The sequence below is a fragment of the Argopecten irradians genome, chromosome 10 (assembly GCF_041381155.1).
Source record: "Argopecten irradians isolate NY chromosome 10, Ai_NY, whole genome shotgun sequence".
Taxonomy (NCBI): Eukaryota; Metazoa; Mollusca; class Bivalvia; order Pectinida; family Pectinidae; genus Argopecten; species Argopecten irradians.
The window spans coordinates 13872568-13894940 of record NC_091143.1 but is presented as its reverse complement, the minus strand read 5'-3'; the positions used below and the strand labels follow the sequence as shown (position 1 = coordinate 13894940).

General features: G+C 36.1%; 1 protein-coding gene across 1 annotated transcript in view; it reads right to left on the bottom strand.

The window, feature by feature from the left end:
* Nucleotides 1–4301: 4301 nt before the first annotated feature.
* LOC138332547 (sacsin-like) overlaps nt 4302–22373 on the bottom strand; it is a 50301-nt gene continuing 32229 nt past the window's right edge. Inside the window, exons 9-11 of the mRNA XM_069280552.1 lie at nt 9890–20772; nt 7403–7683; nt 4302–7102 (exon numbers count right to left, since the gene is read on the bottom strand). Coding sequence (XP_069136653.1) covers nt 7405–7683; nt 9890–20772 — 11162 coding nt within the window. The 3' untranslated portion in view covers nt 4302–7102; nt 7403–7404. The remainder of the gene's footprint in view (nt 7103–7402; nt 7684–9889; nt 20773–22373) is intronic.

Below are 22373 nucleotides of genomic sequence, written 5' to 3'. Positions count from 1 at the left end.
CTTATAAATGACTCTGAGTTGAATTTACAAAGACCGGACAGCATTGGTTCCTTTTTAAGTTTTTATGCATTGACCAAAACACTTTATAATATCATGGTCTGAAATAACCAGATATTGAGTGATTCTGGTCCATTGGACCTTTGTTCTCATGTAACCTGGCTTTTCTCAACCTTCTATTTTTTTCAATGTTTTAATTGAATGTTTTCAACCATCCAGAAATTTGAAGATAATATTATTTTATTACCTTCAGGGCCCAGCTTTATTTTTCCATCAACAATGCTGTGTTCTCAGAGGAAGATTGGAGACCAGGTATAAAGATGTTGTACAGTAGTGATGAAGGGAACTAGATCCCTTAAACAGTACCTGACGATTCGGACATAATGGACTTCAAATCTGTGTTCCATATCACAGGTAATACCATGGGATAGATAAAACGGCATTAATGACGTATACTGGGATAATCTGTATGGTAGTCTTGGATTCATACTGCTAGGGTAGACTTCTGTATGGTAAGATGGTATTTCCTCGTGTGATACTCGGTGCATTGCTGGTGATACCATTAAAATAAACATCGGGAATACACATAATGGATACTGAGGGGATATAACATCATCATCGGATCTACCTTGGGACAAACATTACATGGTAAACCCTGGAGGATCACAGTAATGAGGAAATACTGGGGAATAGATACCATAATATATACTGGAGGATAAAATTAGAAAGATGCATTTTACACTAAAACATGGGTTAGATGTATCTCCATGTCAGGATAAACACTCACGAAAACTGTATCATTATACCGATTTTAATTTAGGTCACATCAAATACATCTATATGTAGATGTATATCCTAGTAGTAACATCAGTACATAACGCTATAACGAGACACATTATCGCATTCCAACTTTGACGAATATTTAAGGTAAAAATATTACACAATAATATACTGAATTAAAAATTTCGTGTAAGTAATGTTAAATGTTTTAACCGGTATATATTCAAACATATGTCCATAGCAACACGATTCCACTGATATTCAAGGGTGTTTCTCAAGCATCTTCTGAATCTAGTACAAAATTATCTAAATAAATTTTGTGCTAGAAAGAATACTCCTTACAGTATAACTAAGTCGGTTATATCAAAACGTCATCACATGAAATGCTGCTTAGCATTAATTCGAGAAGATCACAGTGCTGTTTTCTAAACCCTAACTTATGTAATAATGGAATAATACTTACAATACTTTAGAAATGTTACTGTTACACATAACATCTGTTCTATGTCCTAGTAAAATATTCGTCCTAGCAAATAAATCTGTCTGTTGCAACATAAATTCCTTAAAAAATGATACTTAACAATATTTTAAGAATGTTACTCTCAAATATATCATCTATTCTATGTGCTAGTAAAATATTCGTCATACCAGATAAATCTGTCTGTTGCAACATAAATTCCTTAAAGGAATGCTAATTAACAATACTTTAAGAATGTTACTGTCAAACACAACATCTGTTCTATGTACTGGTTAAATATCTATCCTATAGCTAAACCTAGCATAAATCATCTACGCGGATGGATATTTTAAAGTACCACCTACTCGGCGTGGTTATGTAACAGTTACTTGTTAAAGTTATCAACAATCATAAATAATAATATAAACCTTTAAACAGTGTGAATATTAATGTTAACATGGGTATGCTAATGGCGGTTATAATATATTTACTGTAATACTTATTAAAGATTTATTTATTGTAGACGAACTGTAGAATGAAATGATCTACTTCCTACTTCATATTAATACTTCAAAATATTTGCAACATTGATACCAATTGGAGCGGAAATGGATCGCGCATTGTCCATTTCTAAAAATGATAAGCCTATATAGATTTTTTTTCATTCTTCCACTTTCTTGAATGCTATTTTATTTCCGAACCACTGTAAATTCACTATACCGAAGGATGCTACATCATAATTTTTAAATATTACTTCTGCACTGTTCAGAATATTAAAAGCACAGACACAATTTTCTATTTCTCTACACCGAAAAAGTTAAATAATATTTTTTGAAAGTTACTTTTACATAAAACCATAACGTCAGTACTGGTTAAAATATTCAAATCACGACCATGTGTATGTTACAACATATTCAAATCACGACCATGTGTCTGTTACAACATAACACCATCATAGTTATCACACTTAAGGATACTTTACATTATTTGTGCTAACATCTATTTCTGAATTCGGCAAAAATAGTCAATCAAATTGTTCATGTCGTTTACAACATGTAGTTATCAGAAACAAATATACTTAAAAGATGCTCCACCGCTGAAAAATGGTATTTTTTCAATATCAGTTACAAAAGTTAGTTACTTTACACCAATACCAACATTGAAAATTTGAGCTACAAATTTTACTTCAAGTTAGATATATGGAAATTTATTAATTGTATCCCGAAAAAATTCCGTGGCACTATATCCTATATGGAATGAAATACCGATTACGCATGCACTAAAGGCGAAACAAATTATTTTATATCATTCTTTATATTAATTTTGCATATATATACACGATTAATCACAAATTATTGTTCAAATGATGAATATCATTTATGCTTTGTCGGCGGTGGAGCATCTTTAAACAAAAATTTGTTAAAATTATTGTAAAACGGAACTATTTAACAGTTACATAATTTCATGTCGGCTACAACATACCTTCAATAGGTTATGCACTGGATTTTCTGATCTATCAGAGTTACTTCGATTTCCTTCGATTTACTACCTCAGTGAAACGAAGGGAAGTAACTCTAATATAAAAAAATGTCGAATAACAATAATATTACTTCTTTTTCAGCATGAACATCTTCATAACATAAATATAACGAGTACAACATAAATAATAGGCGTAAAAAGATTCCAAATAATGGTTTATGACATTAACCGTTATTTTCTTATACTTGTAAGGTACACATCCAAACAATACATTTTTATGTCGATTACAAGATAAATTTTCTACGGTACTATTATTATTGATGAACATAACACATAATTAATGGCAAGCATATTTAACTTTTCTTATTTATTTTATAAGGTTTAAATTTAAGACCCACTACCTTTCCGAAACAAAAAATAAAAGTTTCTTAAACACAATAATAAAAAGAAAATTGATATTGATGGCACCAAACAAATGCAAGATTTCCTGTGTAATGTTTTGTAACAGTGAAGAATGATTTCGCTGTGTTGCCGTCTGACACAGTGATAACTAAGGGAAATCAGGACGACGACAGAAAACATAATACGACCCGCGTTATTAAAATATCATTTAATTTATTTTTATTATTTTTTTAGAAAAGTGTAGTATAAATGTAAGCTAATAACTTTTGCGACTCAACAAAAGTATCAGTCTTGTTTTACATTCCCATTTAAAGAATCAAAAGGGGTTTCGAAAAAGTAGAGGGCCTTTAAAGAATTCTATGTGAAACCGTTAGTAACAATAGTTTGTGAGAAAACTCAATAGAATATAGGGTATGTCAATCGGTATAGGAATTAACAATACATTTTATGTCTGTTAAACATAATTTTTCTATGATAAAGATGATTAATAGTTTATCAAGGTAATTGTTGTAAACAAATATGTACTACATGTAGCAATATACACATTATAAAAATACAAAATATGTCCGTAATAAAATACATTCTTCTAACCGAAGATACAAAATAAAAAAATATGTAAAAAAAAACATGTCGAACATGCATTAACTTATTCTTTACCAGAAAAATATTAATGTTCATGACAACATATTTGGTTATAATATAAATGTTTACGGAAGGAGCCATTACAATGTAACACTAAATATAAATCAGATTAGGTAGGTTACCAGGAATGTTTCAGTAGTCGTTAGAACATTAACTTGACACGATTAACAAATACATCAATATAAATGTGCTTGTTAGAATATTTCTAAGGGGAGCTAACTGTGTTCCACATTTTGTTTTATATGTAGAAATGACTCTAGTAAGTAATTGATATATTTTATTTAACCATAATCTAAAATGTACTTCATAATGATGGAATCACTAAGTAAACATTTTATACTGTAATGTACATTTAAGGAGTATACAACAAAATAACAATGCAATAATATATAGCACATAGCACACGGATGTATCAAATCGCACTCTGACATTTTGATTTACGTTAACAGATGCTTGTCTAATACACACTAGGCTTAGGTTAGGGAGGAAACCCAGATACCAGTAATACTTGACCTGACTCGTGGCCTACAGACTAAGTATAGACTTTTAGTAACTTAAACTTCTCTGCCACGGCGGACTCCGTCTATGAACTTTCGGAAGCCTTTCTAAAATATCTAAATACAAATATTCAAAATTATAAAAACAACTGGTATATATGACCTATAGGTTGTCTCTCTAAAATATTTACATACAAATATTCCATAATGTCACAACATCTGGTATATAGGACCTATCGAGTGTTCATTCCATAATGTCAAAACATCTGTTATGTAAGACTTATCGAGTGTTCTCTCTAAAATATCTACATACAAATATTCCATAGTGTCAAAACATCTGGTATATATTTATCTACATACAAATATTCTATAGTGTCAAAACATCTGGTATATAGGACCTTTCGGATGTTCTCTCTTAACTATTTACATACAAATATTCCATAATGTCAAAACATCTGGTATATAGGACCTATCTTGTGGTCTCTCTAAAATATCTACATAAAAACATTCCATAATGTCAAAACATCTGGTATATAGGACCTATCCTGTGGTCTCTCTAAAATATCTACATAAAAATATTCCATAATGTCAAAACATCTGGTATATAGGACCTATCGAGTGTTCATTCCATAATGTCAAAGCATCAGTTATGTAAGACTTATCGAGTGTTCTCTCTAAAATATCTACATACAAATATTCCATAGTGTCAAAACATCTGGTATATATTTATCTACATATAAATATTCCATAGTGTCAAAACTTCTGGTATATAGGACCTATCGGATGTTTTCTCTTAACTATTTACATACAAATATTCCATAATGTCAAAACATCTGTTATATAGGACCTATCGGTTGTCTCTCTAAAATATCTACATACAAATATTCCATAATGTCAAAACATCTGGTATACAAGACCTATCCTGTGGTCTCTCTAAAATATTTACATACAAATATTCCATAATGTCACAACATCTTGTATATAGAACCTATCGGGTGATCTCCCTAAAATATCTACATACAAATATTCCATAATGTCAAAACATCTGGTATATAGGACCTATCGGGGGGTCTCTCTAAAATATCTACATACAAATATTCCATAATGTCAAAACATCTGTTATATAGGACATATCGGTTGTCTCTCTAAAATATCTACATATAAATATTCCATAATGTCATAACATCTGGTATATAGGACATATCGGTTGTCTCTCTAAAATATCTACATACAAATATTCCATAATGTCAAAACATCTGTTATATAGGACATATCGGTTGTCTCTCTAAAATATCTACATACAAATATTCCATAATGTCAAAACATCTGGTTTATAGGACCTATCGAGTGTTCGTTCTATAATGTCAAAACATCTGTTATGTAAGACTTATCGAGTGTTCTCTCTAAAATACCTACATACAAATATTCCATAGTGTCAAAACATCTGGTATATATTTATATACATACAAATATTCTATAGTGTCAAAACATCTGGTATATCGGACCTATCGTGTGATTTCTCTAAAATATCTACATACAAATATTCCATAATGTCAAAAGATCTGGTATATAGGACCTATCGTGTGGTCTGTCTAAAATATCTACATATAAATATAACATAATGTCACAACATCTGGTTTATAGGACCTATTGTGTAGTCTCTCCTAAATATCTGCATACAAATATTCAATCCTGTCAAATCATCGTGTTATATTAAACATGTAGGACCTATCAGAATATGAAATCCCAATGTTATAATATTGTACACGTGCATTGGAAGGTCAGACTTTACATATACAGTGATACATTATTAAGACTTTAACAAGCTTAATTTGGAAGGTATTATATACAATACTGTTTTGATTTCAAAATGATGAACAATTAACAAGTGTTCTTTAGATATCGCAAATTGCCATGCAATGTGGATGCCCTTCACATCATTAAAACGTAATCTAGATTCACAAGTAACACATATTTTCATTGGTCGATTTGTTATGTTGTCACAATGATCAGCTGATCATAATGTAAAATTCAAACTATTTTCAGAAACAGAAAATTGAAAATGTAAACAATGGTCGACTATCTGCATGATAAAAGAGAGACAATTAGTACGAATGCTAAAATGACTAAAATATTGATAATTACAATTAAAATTAGCGGAAATTTTGGAGACAAGCTTGACTTGATAAAATACACGGCGATATATATACATGTATACAAATTAATATATATGAAGAGGCAACTATTTCTATTCTCCTACGTCTGGTTCTATACATGTATATATTGTTGTAAAGCAACTGATTATGTTCTTGTCAAGGTAGATTTTTATCAAAAGTAAAATAAGTTAAGATGAAAAAATATTGAAGTAACATTAATGTACAATAACATTTGCTATAAAAAATAAGCTTGTTAAAATATACTCGTAGATATATACAAAACAGTTTTTGGAAAAAGGAAATAAGAAAATTCCTACAAAGTCAATACAAGGAAAACTTATAAATACAAATATGGAGTATGGCATAGAGCAAGATACAGCGGAATGTTTGTCTCATTTCAATAATATGTTCCAGGAATGTATGATTATACAATTATAATCAGTTATAGTGAATACAGTTAACATTCAATATTGACTTCAAGATCGGAAGTCTTCAATAGAGTACAATGTATGCATACTATATAAAGCGATACTATATACAAGGCTCCCAAAACATTGTTCGTAATGCATCAATGGAGTTGACAGATTATTCATGCTTCTTCTTTAAACTTAATGTCCACTTATTGGTGAATGTCTTTAAATGACTTCTCTGTCTTATCTATACGTCACCCAGCCACTTCGTCCAAGTACATTCTGGTAACATAATTAGAAAGTAAAAGTCAATACAAATAGACATTTTGTCGGTATTTTCAATAGTAGTATGCATCTTTTCTGTATTATGGCATCATTTTAAAGAGTATGTATGATGCATAAATTTTATCGAATAAGTCATTTATAATGGTTATTCTTTCAGATATTCATGGATTAAAATGCTCCACCTTAATATGAAATATTGACTGTATAAGTTTGGGTCTAACGTGACGGGATGAGACTGGTTGGACATCTGGTACACGGTATGACCACTTTATTCTTCATATCAACAAAACAGCTTACCTTTAGTTCTTTGGGGCAGCATCTTTTAGGATCTGTTTTGCTATCCCGAGTGCTGACTCTGCCTGATGTCTGGTGAATGATGTGGATGGAATCTTACCAGCTGCATGTACATCCGGATATCGCATGTGTGTGTGGTATCCAAGGAGATTCTGTAGTTCACCAGCAGCACTCATAAGTGAATTGTTAGATAAAGAGGCTGCTATTTGATATATGTCGTGACCATGAGTGACATTGTTAGAATCTTTTCCATACACCATTGACTTTAAAGATTTCTCCGCCGCCTAATGATGAGAAATAATAAACGGATTAGATTAGAACTAAAAGCATACACTCGATGTGGGTTGTTGCGAATGAACTCTAGAAATATCTTTTATTCTTAGATTGTAGGTATCATATCAACACAGATATATTAAACGACAGAACCCAACAATTCCCTATAAATGACAAGTAATGTTCTGAATACAGGGTCATTGTTTCTTTTCTGAAGGAAATGAAAGATTTAACTCTTATGTCCCCATTGGCCTCACCCTTTCTGTTCAAGGGGGACAGAACCAAATGTATACAAATTCTATTGCTGTTCCCACAAGAACCTGCTGTCCGAATTTAGTTCAGAAACAAAATGTTTTCAAACTCTGTTCCCCTTTCCCCAAAGGATGTTTCTGGCAGAATTTGGTCACAATCCATGGAGAACTCTTTGACGAGTAGTGATTTGAATGACATGCTAACGGACGACGTCGCACCATGACATAAGTTAACCTGGCCCAAAATTAGCTAAATACTAAACCCATCAATGGAATTATACATTTAAACGTTTGTTTGTTTGTTTCTTTGATTAAATTAACGTCCTATTAACAGCAAGGGTCTTGTTAGGACGGTGTTCCATGCATGCGGTGTTTTGCGTGTGTTTAGTACGAGGTGCGTCTTTTATGAGAATGCGGTGTATTCGTCTTTTTGTATAGTGGAACTCTAGCCCTATTATAGTGCTATATACTTGAAGCACGCGGCCGAAGACACCAAGCAACACACCTCACCCGGTCACATTATACTGACAACAGGCGAACTAGACGTCCAACTCCCTTTATGCTGAGCGTTAAGAAGGAGCAGAAACTACCACTTTTATAGACTATGATGTGTCCCGGCCAGGTTACAGAATCCAGAGCCGCCTCACAGGGGCGAACGCAGAAGGCCAAACGTGAGATGGTGTCAAGGGAGACGTTAGGAAGAGGAAAGTAAGTTAGGAAGAAAGAAAAAAATAAAGATCATAAATTTAGTCGCCTTTTATGCTCATGCAAAAGGGAAAACAGGTACAATTCTAATGCCCTACCTGCATGACCTACATAATCAAGTACTATGAAAAATCCTTTATACGCAATGATAACACTATCTTTCATCGGGGTATGAAATAAATTTTGTTTATAAATCTTTAATGGGTGAAATAGTGATATCAGTGTTAATTTATGAAATGGCTGAGAAGGACAAATTTGCAGCTAAAAATAATGTGATATAACAATCCTATTGAGGTGTCACTAAATAAGGTAAAAGCAGACACTAGTAATTCAGCATTCTCGACATTCCCGGGGTTACTAACATTGTCGTTATATTCACCCCGGGAATAAATCATAGCAAAACAAACTTAAGGCTCTGTTTGTGACCACAGATGAGAAGGTAGCTTGGTCCTTTACGTAAATCAAGATACTTGAATAATTATTTGCTGTGTCGGTCAGTGTGGCTTTGAAGTTTGGAGTCACTATCTCTGTAATCCGCAAAGGAAGAATGTGTAAGTATATGATTAGTCATGTTATTGCTATGAAATATTCCAGGGGTGGACGTAACGACAGAGATAGTAACCCCTGGAATACTGATAATCAATGATGATATGAAAATTGTAGTCTTCTTAACAAAAATGAAGCACGTAAAATTGTAACGCCCTAAAAGCTGAGCATTGGCCCAAATTAAGGACCTTGTAATATTACAGAATTTTGAATTAAAGTGAACTATGATTACTTCCATGTTGAATCTGAAGCTATATGTACTTTTGGTTGGTAAAGTCTGCATACGTTTTTCTTTAATAATAAACTGCTATTAAGGGAGGTTTTACAGTCTGATAATAGGCTCTAAGTCAACCAATGATTGTGAGAAGCGTTTTACCATTTATAAAAAGCTCTAAGTCAACCAATGATTGTGAGAAGCATTTTACCATTTTTAAAAAGCTCTAAGTCAATCAGTGAATGTAGGATAAACATATACCATCCGATGGCGTGGGTTGATAAGTATTGAACTCTAATGATGAAGACCATAAATGTCTTTTTAATATAATTTTTGAGAATAATTGATTACTATTTTTACTATATGTTAGTAGTGGGCGTAAGCTTTTCCTTTTATCAATTATTTACATTCCGGAAATATAATATAATAAAAATATTTTTTAAATACAAGTATCATCTGATAATAGTTGAATAAACCGCCAGTAAAAGAAAGTGACTATACCTGATGACAAATATAACATATCCAGTTGTACCCTTGGACCTCCTCTGCCGACTTCATAAATTGTTCTGCTGCACAGAGATCCAGTTCTGCCTGTTTGAACCACCTTCTCTGTTGGGTTGGGTTGGACACGGGATCATTGTCGCGGTAGTTATGGGATCTATAGTGTCCCTCTTGTGACCCCGTTGACGCTTGATATCTTTCTCTTTCTCTAGAACACTGTCGGTAAACGTTATCGTAGAATTTCTGGTTTGTAGACGGTCGGGAGTCAGAGTAACTGGAAGGGTCGACGTCATCGTCAATGTTTACCGGCTCACCATTCGTGAGTCTGTCCCAGACAAACTTGATATACTTAAATGTTTCTGTTGCCTGTTCTTCATTGCCAATGTTCTTGTCCGGGTGCCATCGTCTTAAATATCTCTTGAAGATCAAATTCCGTTCCTTCTCCGACAGGTCCCACATAGCCAACAACTTTCGTCGGACGTCTTTGAATATCTCCTTAAGTGATGATGTTTGTGGGGGCATTTCTTTAGCAACCTCAACAGCAACAACAAGTTCTTTGGATTTTGTTTTCTTGCGTATAATTTTGTATATCTCGTAAGCAGCTGTAACAATACTCCTGCCATCTCCGACGTTCACTTTGTATTTGGCCAGTTCGTGTAAAAGCTCTCCCTCTATGTTACAACTTACTTTTTCCTCTATCATTGCATATATAAACATGTCTCCTTCCTCTGCATTCACCACTGCTTCCGTATCATAAAGATGTAGTGCTACATATTCTCCGTTATCAAATGTAAATGTGCTATTGTCCAACATTTGAAGCCATTTTTCATGAACAAAAGTACCACATTCCGGGAGGAAGTGTTCCGAGATTGACTCATCCAGCATATATTCCTGAAGCCCCTCATCATCCAAAATTTCAGGAATCTTTTCTGGTTGGTCCATAGTCAAAAGCATTGATATCAAAAGTGATGCATGCTTAAAACAATCAATCTGGGTGGATTTTGTAATCAGTTTTAGCCACTTTCTTTTGATTTTGATAAGCCACTGGTCCCTGTCAATTCCATCAGGAACTTTTGTATAAAAGTTCCATGCAAATACCTGCTGTTCATTTCCTTTCTTTTGTATATGACCAAACTCATTTGTACTGGTTCCTACAACTTTTCCTTTTAAGATGTAATCCACTTTCAAGTCTTTCACTTGTAGGACTTTGATTTTCTGCAGCCCAGTCACCACGCTGCTTTCCCGTATTTCTTTATTTCCTGACGAATCTGATGTGATTCTATCATTTTTTAAAATGCGTAAAAGTCCTTCAGCAAACTCTGGACACTGAATAAACGCCTGTAGACATTTTGTGTGGTGTCCTTGTATAACCTCTAAAATGGTTTCATCAACATATTTTTCAACAAGACTTCTTAAGAAGAGAGGTCTAAATCTGGTTGGTAGTTTGCTTATATCAAAGGCAGTAAACATCAGCTTTAAAGGACGGAAACCAACAAAATAAGGGAATCCTGTTTCCTTTCCTATTGCTTTATATATAGTTGGATCGTCAACGTAAATCATTTGTGTAGAATCCATCAGTTTGTTCTCTTCGGTTGGCAAGTACAAGGTGTTTACTTGCGAGCTTTTAGCATTTTCAGTGTCAGTTGTTTTCAGACATGTAAAGAGTCCTTCAATGGCTTTTGTTACACACTGGCGTTCATTGGGATGAAGTTCCTCTTCTTTCACATCCTGTTTAATTTGTTCCAAGACTTTCGCAAATGTTTCATATGTAACCTTGACTTCAGCGCCAAGTAGTTTGAGTAGTTCGAAGTGTTCATCAAATGCTGTTGGGGCTGTGTATAGATACGGTTTTATTTCTTCAAAATCCTCAAGATCGATCACTAGATTCCCACACGCCACAAACTTGTTCTCTGATGATAGATACACCAAAGGTTGCTGATGAAGTCGCTCGAACAGAATGTCATGTTTTGCTCCATGGTCCCATAAATGTTTATAGATGTCAGACATTAAATTTTCCAAATATTCTCTTTGCAGACATTTGGTTTCGCACTGCTCTTTCAATGAATCGCATATATTTTGCGTGTGTTGAATAACCTTTTCTATGGGTGGATTTCCCAAGCACATTTGTAATTTTCTTGCTATTACATCCGATTTCTTCTTGTTAAGACAAATGAATGGATTAGCATTTTCTGGGAGTATGTTACAGCTACTCCAAATTAACTGAGTGTACTCCTCTTGGACAGCTCCTTCAAAAGCCATTAGTTTACCGGATTCAAACCGTGGATAAATTTTCTGTTGTTCATTAGATATTTCCAAGGAAACAATAAATTTGATAGTCCGAATCCTTGAAAGCAGGTCCATACTTTCTATTTCATCGATATCCCAGAGATACGTCAGTAAAACGTCAGATTTCCTCGAAACCTCCACCGTGACTGTCCGTTTGCCTTCTGTTTCAATCTGACGAGCAAATTGGAGAATCAGCTCAGCGGATGCTTCTTTGATCATACCAATGAGTTCCATAAACCTTTGCCAATCTGGTTCATTGTAAGGTGCCTTTGGAAAGTGTAGCTGATCGCTCTTCATGGTCTGAAATAATGCCACATGTGGACTATGTAATTCAGATGCACGTCTGCATCCTCCTGTTTCTGTTTTAAAAATACACAAACTTCTCAGGGTAGCAATTAACTCTTGTTGATCGCGATTGTATTTGTTGTTTGGAGTTAATAGAAGATTATCTCGTATGTATTCTAAGTGGACAGGGATGTGTTTCTTCGGAAGACAATCAATCTTGGCTAAGATGTGACGTGTGTAAACATCAAACATGCTGCTTTCGGTGAACCCGAATTCATTATAAATAGACATCAGATTAGAAGAAGCATGCTTCAGAAGCAGTGTACCTGACGCTCGGCCCCAATCCTGAACACCCTCTCGTGGTATTAGATTTGGAAGCAACAAAACAATTTTGTCTGTTTGAAGCGATACATGTTCTTCGTTTGCTGTCAAATAGAGGGGAAGCGATTTCAGTTTGCTTTTCCAATTTTTAAGTGTCTTTATCTCCTTGATGTTGCTTTCAAAATACCCCAATATAGCAGACGTATTCTTGTCTGATAGATTTCGGAATCCTGCTTCATTGCATTGTAGGTATAAACAGTTCAAAACCATGCCTGGTTTTATATACTGTGGTAACAATGATAGGATATATGGATTCTTTTCAAATATGTCCCTGTCGAGAACAGGAAGTCCGAGCTTTCCAAATGCTTCATTTAAGTCACCTGTGAATGATTCTAAATCCAATACTCTTTCAAACTTCGACAACGATGATAACACTGTCCTCTTTTCCATATAGCCTGTCATTTCCGAAATTGTGCATGGTATAAGGTTCCATGACTCAAGAAGTCCTAGATCCTCAGGTAGTGGCGGCGCAGTTTCACATACAGGAGGGCACGTTGGATCGGCGATTTTTTGGTTATCACTTTTCTTTTCCTGTCGTTCAAAAAACGTCCATACCTTGCTGATCCATGATGCATTCGGAATAAATCTATTTTTGGGCAGCCAATCCACATTTGCTTCAGGATTCCTAAACTCTTCTGGGCTCAAGTTGTCCTCTATATACTTGGCAAATGCAGGAATATCAAACGGTTTGAATATAGTTTTCTGCAGTTCCTCTTCATCACAAATAGATACTAGGGATGCATGAACAAACCGACCTCCTGAATAGGGCAAGATAGGACACTGATAACTGCAAAATAGTTCACACTCTTTTCTGAAAACTCGTAATTTCCCATCTTGAGTTAAACACAAAGGCACTCCGACAATTTCAGACGCAAAATTGCCCTTTTGTTTGCAGTATCGTAGCAACTTTGAAACATTTTCTACATTTCGTAAGCTAGTTTCAGGTAAATCTGTTCCACCATCTCGAACTACAATGTTACATTTGTATATGGTATCTGCCTTATCAAATGTTTTCAAAAAGTTCATAACCATGTCTGGCGAAACTTCAAAAACGGGTAATCTAGCTTCACGAAAACTGTTTAGGATAGCGATTGGTGAATCAAGAAGCTTTATGCCAATATCTCTCATAACCTCCTGCAGTAGCATAATGTCTTTAGTTCTTAGCTTGCTGTGAAAAATCAAGGTGTTAAAGACAGCGGGAAATAGTTCTCCATCCTCTTTTAGAGGCACAAATACTGGTATTTTCTTCTGTTTAGGTCGTTGTTGGTTCTGCTGTTCTTGCCCCGGATTTCCAGTTACGCCTCTTTGTTGACGATTTATGTAAAACAATTCATGAAAACCATTATAAATCTGTCTTAAAACCTCAGTTGTTAACAGCTTCCAGTTGTCATCCTTTGCATTTTCATGAATTGGGAATAAATCATCCAGCTGTTTTGTATTCACTACGAGACTGTCATTCTTCAAAAGCACCTCTTTTACTCTCTCCATACCAATGATGTATGCAGCAGGTATGACCCGACTCAGCAATAACTTATTCCATTCCCATTTGAATGTTCCTCTTTCTTGATTCCACAAACTACTTCTTGTTTCTCCACCCAAAGCGAAATGGCCATTCACATGAACGGGAAGACCGGTCGTTAATGGTAACGGTAGGAAGCAGAAAGCTCTGCCAAATACTTGTTTGTGTCCTGAAAGGAGAATAGCCACACCACCTATTGGAAGTAATCCCAGTTCTCCTCCTTTGTATGCATCAGATACTTCATTGGGTATGGCACCATCTCCGAACCCGATTTGTTGTACTATGAGCCACGTATTTTCTTCACCCTTACTATCTTTCACAGTGATGTTGTAAGACACGCTGTAAGTTTGTATGATTGACAGTTCGCGAGTTTCCTTTAACTGCCTACTCACATCCCGTACTTTGTTTCCGAAAGCTCTTCTTTTTACCTCATCCTCCGGTGAGATGACAGTTTCAACTTCATACTGAGTTTTACACTGACCTGAAGAAATATGTGATAGGGAAATTTTCTTCACTGATCTGATAAATAGGAGTGATTCTAAAAGCTCTTTCTCAAACTCGCTGAACAAATTCAAAAGTTTCTCTTGAGACATTGGTCCTGCTAAATGTTTTACTGTTCCGTCTTCTGTCCTTAGTGGAAATCTGAAAACTGTTCCTTCGTCAGGTAAAAGTTTGTCTTCGTAATAGCAATTGAAAACATCCGGATTGTTGTCTCTGTGTTCGGATAAATTCATAAACTGAGTTCCTGGTCGTTCCTTAGTGGCGTGAGATAAAAACTGACAGTAGGGGTCCATGACACACAATGTTTCACCTTCTTCAACAGCAGGACCTTTTGTCAAGAAGGAAGGTGCATCAGTAAGATGATATACTGCATTAAAACCTACACCATACTGGCCAGTTTTAGTTGAATCTTCCCCTTTACTGCCAATCCCTAGGTCCTGGATCCCCTTAATATCACTGGCACTAAACATGCTGTCATTGTAAACAAGAAGAGCAGGACCTTGTAAGGGTTCCCATTTATCATCGAACACCTTTTCAGTAGAGTGGTGAGTAGAATCTATGATAAATTTAAGCTCTGTTGCTTGGGCATCATCGGCATTCTGGAGCAACTCTTTCATAATACCTTCGTCACACGGAAAATCATCTAAGATTTTTTTAATTCGTGTAGTCAACTCTTCTTTTTGTCCAAAGGGTATTGCTCTTGTATTTTCAAAAAAGTGTTGCTTTATTTTAGCCTTAACACCTAATGCACGAGCGTAGAAGAGTCCAATTTTTTCATTGACAAACTTCATTGTTTCACTTGTTCTAATTTCCTCACTGTCGTTTAAACAAAGTTGAACAATTGGTGACAGAAAGCCATTCACATCGGGAATGCACAACTGTCCGGGATATTTTTGTTGTCCCTGTTTCGGATAATACATACAGTTTACCAAGACTTTGATGAGTTTCGTGTATAACTCCAACTCCTCGTCCGTAAGCTTCATCTCTCCAATTGCATGTTGTCGTCCCAACATCACCTTTGTGACATCATCAGTAGTAAACCGGTCCTTAATCCCGAGCAAATCTACCAGACTTTTACATCTGGTTTTAAGATGATGATAATCCTGCAATCCCAACAGATACGGTTCACAATTAGTAGGAATACGGAGTGCTGTTTGACTTGGCCTCACGAACACATTCTGACAATAAATGATAGGATGTTCTTTTAGGTCTTCAATGTCCTTTCTGTCTTGATCAGAAAAAGTATCGTGGATAATTCTTTCATGCAAGAATCTGTAAATTTCATTACAAATAATCTTCAACAAGTCTTTTGATTCTTCCGTTATGATTTGAGGATCAGTTGTTTCACAAAGAAGAACTAAATGTTGGCAAACGACTTTGATCGGAATAGCATTGCGTACAAAGACACTTAGATCATATACTTCTGTATAGCCCGTCTCGTCCATTACTAACTCTTGTGAACCGACAAGATGTTTAGTTGATGAACGATAAAGACATTTTGGTTTCTCAAAGAGTGTGTTTTCTTTCATCTTATGGTTACATGTCGTTACCTTTTCAAATGTCTCGCTTGTCACTTTGTTTTCGTTATAAAGGCTGTCCGCTTTCCAAGTGAAAGTCCAGTCCTTCGGCTTCTTGAGGATTGGTAAGAACGGTTTGTCTAAAAGGTGTTCGATCAGCAACGGTTCAGATCTGCAGTTTTTCTCGATATACTTGGTAATGTGTATGGATCTTTCCACGGCACATCTACCGCATACCTGGGAAAGGCTATGAACACTTTCCACTCTGTCGAAGACTAGATCCTTTGTTAAAGTATCGACAATCATTCCAATATTTGACAACTGTTTCTTTCTTTCATTTATCCCAGCTTCTACCATACCCTGGTGAACAAACCGTCCTTCACTACTTGTAAACAAACCTTTCAATTGACTCTCCGGATGAACCAGATCACGTGCGCATTTCAATTCTCCTGTTGGTTCCGTGGGAAAGCATTCCGTATTCTCCAGCAAGTTCTTGGTTTTTTCATTAATATTGTCAACAGCAAACATCACCAGGATGTTTAGTTCTCTTTGCTCCCAATAGCTGGAGTGAATTTCAGGAAAAAGAACTTCGATGAAGAAATCTTCTTTTGAAAGCACTTTTGTAATCAAGGTACTTTCAAGACCAGCCATTGTGAAGGCATCGTTTAATTCCTTTTGAAGCTTCATAATCTTTGTGCTATGTTGGTCATTTTCCAAAAAATGAATAGCAGCCTTATAGATTATGTCTCCATGTGGTTTGAAACATTCTGAATCCATAAACCTGCAATGTTGAAATCCTGTCCACACGACGTGTCTTTTGAACACTCTCGGATTATCGTTGACAACTTTTGTCATAAAAGCCTTCTGCATACTTTGTAGCTCAACTGAACTTGTCGAATCAAAAGGCCATATACTCATATACTCCTCATCGGCGACATCAGTGCAGTTCTGCATGTGTTCAAGTAAAGACACATATGCATTTGGAACGGCATCGGTTATTAGTGCATGGTTCCATCGCGGTTTAAATAGTTGAGTTCTATCATCCTCTGTCCCCCACATGATAGACCGTCTGTCTGGTGCTACTGCGAAAGTGGCATTAATGTGTACCGGGAGACCTGTTGGAACAGGAAGTGGGAGGAAGGAGAAATAATGTCCCGTTCGATAAAACCCGAATGTCATCTTATCCAACGGCAGAATATGAACATCATCTTCATCCACCGATATTGGAACTGCAATTCCTGCCAGAGGTAACACGCCTCTGGCTTCCTTAGATATGGCAAGGCTTCTTGAATTACAAGTGGAGTAAGAAATTATCCATCGAGTGGATGATTGTTGATCTGGTACCTTACCAACCATGAAACGTTTTGCTGCCTTTTCAATCTGTATACAGATATTAACTTCAATACTTATCCTTCTTTCAATTTGCAGCTGGCTCTGTCCAACTCGACGATGCAATGCTGACACCTCTTGTAGAATATTAAATTTGCCTGGCGTCTGGAGGTTTTGGGTATTCGATGTCACCATACCTTTAGTAGTTCTATAGATAAGAGTGCTCTGACTAGGATCTGTGGCATTCGGTCCCATGTGATACACTTCTATTTCTGTTACATTTTGTGTAAAGAGTAGCATGTTTCCGCCATTTTCCATAAGCATGTACAGAAGTTCCTTCATATCAGTCTGTGTGTATGCTGTGTCCTTTATTTCGCTTCTCCTTGCATGTTCATTTGTCCTTAGGGGCAGTCGAAATAATGTTCCTTTATATTCCTCAGGGCCTTTTCCCATCGTCATATCACAGCCGAACACTCCATTGAAAGGTTGGAACTGACTTTTCATTCTCCTAATAAGCTTCTGATTCTGCATGCTTTTTAAGTTGATTTTTATCCCTGGTTCCTTTCCTTTAACGGCACTGCCAAGATTTATATAATGTGGGTCAAAAATGACCAGGTTACTGCCTGTTATGAAGCTTGGAACGTCAGTCAAATTGTAAACAGAGCAGAATCCCAATCCAAACTTCCCCACTTTCGTTTCGTCCTCCTGTTTGGTAGCGCCTCCCAGTTTCGTGATGTTTCGTAAATCTGCTTCCGTGAATTGCGCATTGTTGTAAGCCCATAATGCAGGACCTTGAAATCCAGCCATGTTTTGGTCAATGAGTCGGGTTCTTGAATCGATATTCTCTCGCTCATCATACAGAAAACACACTTTTGTAGCAGCTGCATCATCAGCATTTTGGATTAACTCCTTTGGTACTGAAAGTCCATCTGTGTAGCCGTCCAATAAGCCTTTTATCCTTCCAATCAGATCCTCGTGTTGTCCACATGGTTCTATAGCCTCTGTATCGGTCAGGAGGCCCTCTGTCAGTGATCGAACACCAAGCGTCTGGGCAGTGTGAGATGGGATGTTAGGATGTACATAGTATATCATTTCATCCTCCTCTTCTGCTATAGTTCTTAGCCACTCTTCATTACTGTATCTACACTCAGAAGCGGGCATCAGCTGTAATCTTGTATCACACCCCGTGTGAATGGGAAACAGAATCTCCAAGTGGCCGACTAACTGTGGATCACGTTTGTACAATGTCAGTATTTGAACGATTATGGCCAAATCCTTTTCAACATCATTCCTGGAGCTGTCATCATGACGGTCACTCTTGTCTTTGATTTTCTTCTGTACGATATCCAGAACATCTACAGTCTGTCGTTCATGGCAACCAACATTTTCAAAAAAGTGTTTGATAGATTGAAATTCTGTTGGTAGACAGTACACGTAAGGCTCCAGCTGGATATCGTCAGGGTCGTGAGTAGTATAGACATCGTTTACATCAACAAATTGTTCACCTGTCCAAACTAAAGGTTCAGTCATAAAGAAATCTCTTATCTCCCTGGTGCTCGTTTTTGTCGCCAGAAAGTTGTACACCTCACTGATACATGGCAACAAGTCCGGTTTGTTCCTGACGTTATAGCTATTCTTTATTTGTAACAGATGTTGTAGTACATCTGTAACCTGTGGTTCATCTAGTGGAAAATGTGTTTCCAGGTATCTGTATGATTCTTCTGAAACCAGTGGAACAACAGATCCGACGATTCGCTGATTACGAGTGGTTGCTAGGAGACACTTGTGTGGAGCACAGAGTTGATGTGGACTACGACACCAAGGTAAGACAGTAGGATAGCTACTGGTCGGTTTATTAAGTGGTACAATGAACTTTTTGTCCAAAAGTGAAAAGTGATGTAGTAGCTCAGGCTGTCGTTGAAGAAAATAGTTCACCGCGTGTGCTTGGTCCAAAATGGATGTTTGTCCCTGCTTCACCTTTCTGTCCAGGTCATTGATGCATTTGATGATCAGATCGAAGGATGGTCCAGACTTTTTTAAACCCAAACTACGCAATCCAACTAGAACATCCGATGATGAAAAATTTTCTACTGGGAAAATTGGTTCACTGCCAACTAGTGCTTTCAGTTGGTTTATGTGTGGGTCATACAGTTCGGATGGTTTTCTTAAATCCCCTCGAGAAGTGGGTATAAAACTTGTTTTCCTTGCCAAATCCATCAATGTATCATTTCTTTCAAACTGGTTAATATATTGGACGAAATGTAACATCAGCTTCTTCTTGTCTGAGTCGGAGTATGAATACCATTTGGTAGACAATATTTCCTCAATAGCATCTTCCTCTGTACACTGTTGGGCACCCAACTTTTGCGCCAACTTGTACTGACGGGGATCTGACGAGGACAGGAGACGTCGTGGATACTTGATTGGAAAGTTATATCTGTGCTGTGGAGCTAGCACACCAACTTCGCTTATAGATGTGAAGGAACCGGTCTGATATTCTTCAAAAATCTGTATTCTTTCCAGCGATCTTCTTCCAACATCCCAAATCTCCAAATTTTCCAGAAATTTCTGCCAGGCAACCCTTTCTGCTTTGCCAGCATTGGTATTAAAACCTTTCAGATAACCACTGTTATTAGCTGCAAGTCGATCGAGCATGTTCAGAAAACTGTCTTTTGTAGGATTGTGAACAAACATTGTAATTTCTGGATGTGATTCCACAAAAGAAGGAATACAAGGCAAAACCTTGACTGAAAACCTATCCATAGATCTACATAGATCATCTGGAAGCTTGTTGGACTTATGTGATTTTACAATCATTAACTCTGAAAGTTTGTGTAGATGAATGTACTTTCCGTGTTCTTCAGGCACCAGGTGTAGGTCTGTAAAATCCTCCAAAGACATGTCCGTCAGCATAGACCAGAGGTTCTTCAGCCAGTCTCTGGGAAGTGATGACCGTGTAGTATCCCAACTCTTGTATGAACCGCTGTCTGTCAGGTTACGGTCCATACACTGCCGAAGTAGCGAAGCGACTCTGGGGTTATTTAAACCCTTGATTTGGAATGTACCTGTTGATAATGAAATGTAAAACTATGTATCTTCATTCTTTACGAGTTTTCCATAGTTATATCAGACAATGTATGACAAATATCACAACTTAAAGCATGAGGTTTGACAATTCTCAAATAGACCTGCATCGATTATTCTCTGACTAAAGACCGTCTGACAACAAACAAGAGAGAGAATGAGACAACAAAAGGCCCAGAGAGCCTGTATCGCTTACCTGATGTGTAATGCAAAGAAATGTTCTGAAACAAATCCGGCGTTTATATCCTCAAGGATTTTAACAATGTACTCTAAATTTCCCTAATGGGCCCCACCCCTCCCGTTACAGTGTTTGATAGATTGAAATTGTATCGGTAGACAGTAAATGTAAGGCTCCAGCTGGATATCTTCAGGATCTCGAGTAGTGTAGACATAGTTTACATCAACAAAGTGTTAACCTGTCTAAACTAAAGCTTCAGTCATAAAGAAATCCCTGATCTCTCTTGTGTTTGTCTGTTCTGCCAAAGTTGTACATCGCACTTATAGAGCGGGCAAGACTTATGTGAACTGTATTCTATCTTTATGTTTAAATAGAGACAATCCACGCAGAACTCTTGTGACTAGTAGCGATTAAGGATGTACACCTCTGAGAAGTCAAAATTTTCTTGTATTGAACTTTTTTTCTCATATAGATTTTTGGAAAAAGGAGTTCATACCATAAAAGAAAATGGAATAAAAAACATATGTCCGTGTGCTTGTTTTTGAGCTTTTGTCACTCAAAGATACCTAGTTTACAAAATATTGGATTTTATGAGAATTTTGCCGTTTTGACCATATAAGATAGAGATTAAAGCCATAATTTTCTAACGAGGTGTTTGATATGTATGAATGTTTGTAGAATTCATTTTCTAGTAGCCTTCTTTACAAATATACCAGATTTGATCAATTAGACTAATATTTTTTCTCAGAATAACAACATATGCTACCCCTACCCCTTAATTTTGAGCTACAAAATGCCCCATTTTCAGCCATTTTTGCCAAATTTAACCCTTTATAGAAAAAGTTCTGGTATTAAACTTTTGTTATTATTTTGCATATCAATAGGGAAACGGTTGTTCTTTCTAAATCAGGAAGAAAAATTGGGGGTCCGTGTGCTTACTTTTTTGCCCCATTTGAATTTTTGTTATTTTTCAGTATTTTAGAGTAAAAAATAAAAGTGCCCAAATTACCATTAAATGTTAAAATAAAGTCACAAAAGTGTATCATTTCACATATTATTGCTCAATATTTTAATTACTACGAACCTAGTAACAATTTGCAGCAAAAATTACCTCAATACAGCAAAAAATGGTGGCGCAGTGATGATTTAAGTAAAAACAATTTCAGTAAAAAATGGTAAAACTGTGGCTCTACTTGATGCGAAAAAAGACACAATTTCAAAATGGCCGCCAAATGGGCCATTTCCTAAAATCACCGTATAAAAAATTCTTCTAAAAATAGAAATGCAATTTTTTGACAAAATTTGCATCTGACAACTTGCTACAGATACTGATAAATTGTATTTAAAAATCTCAAAACTTCTTTGATCTAAGTTGAAACGAGACTTCATCGGGACTGAAACCTC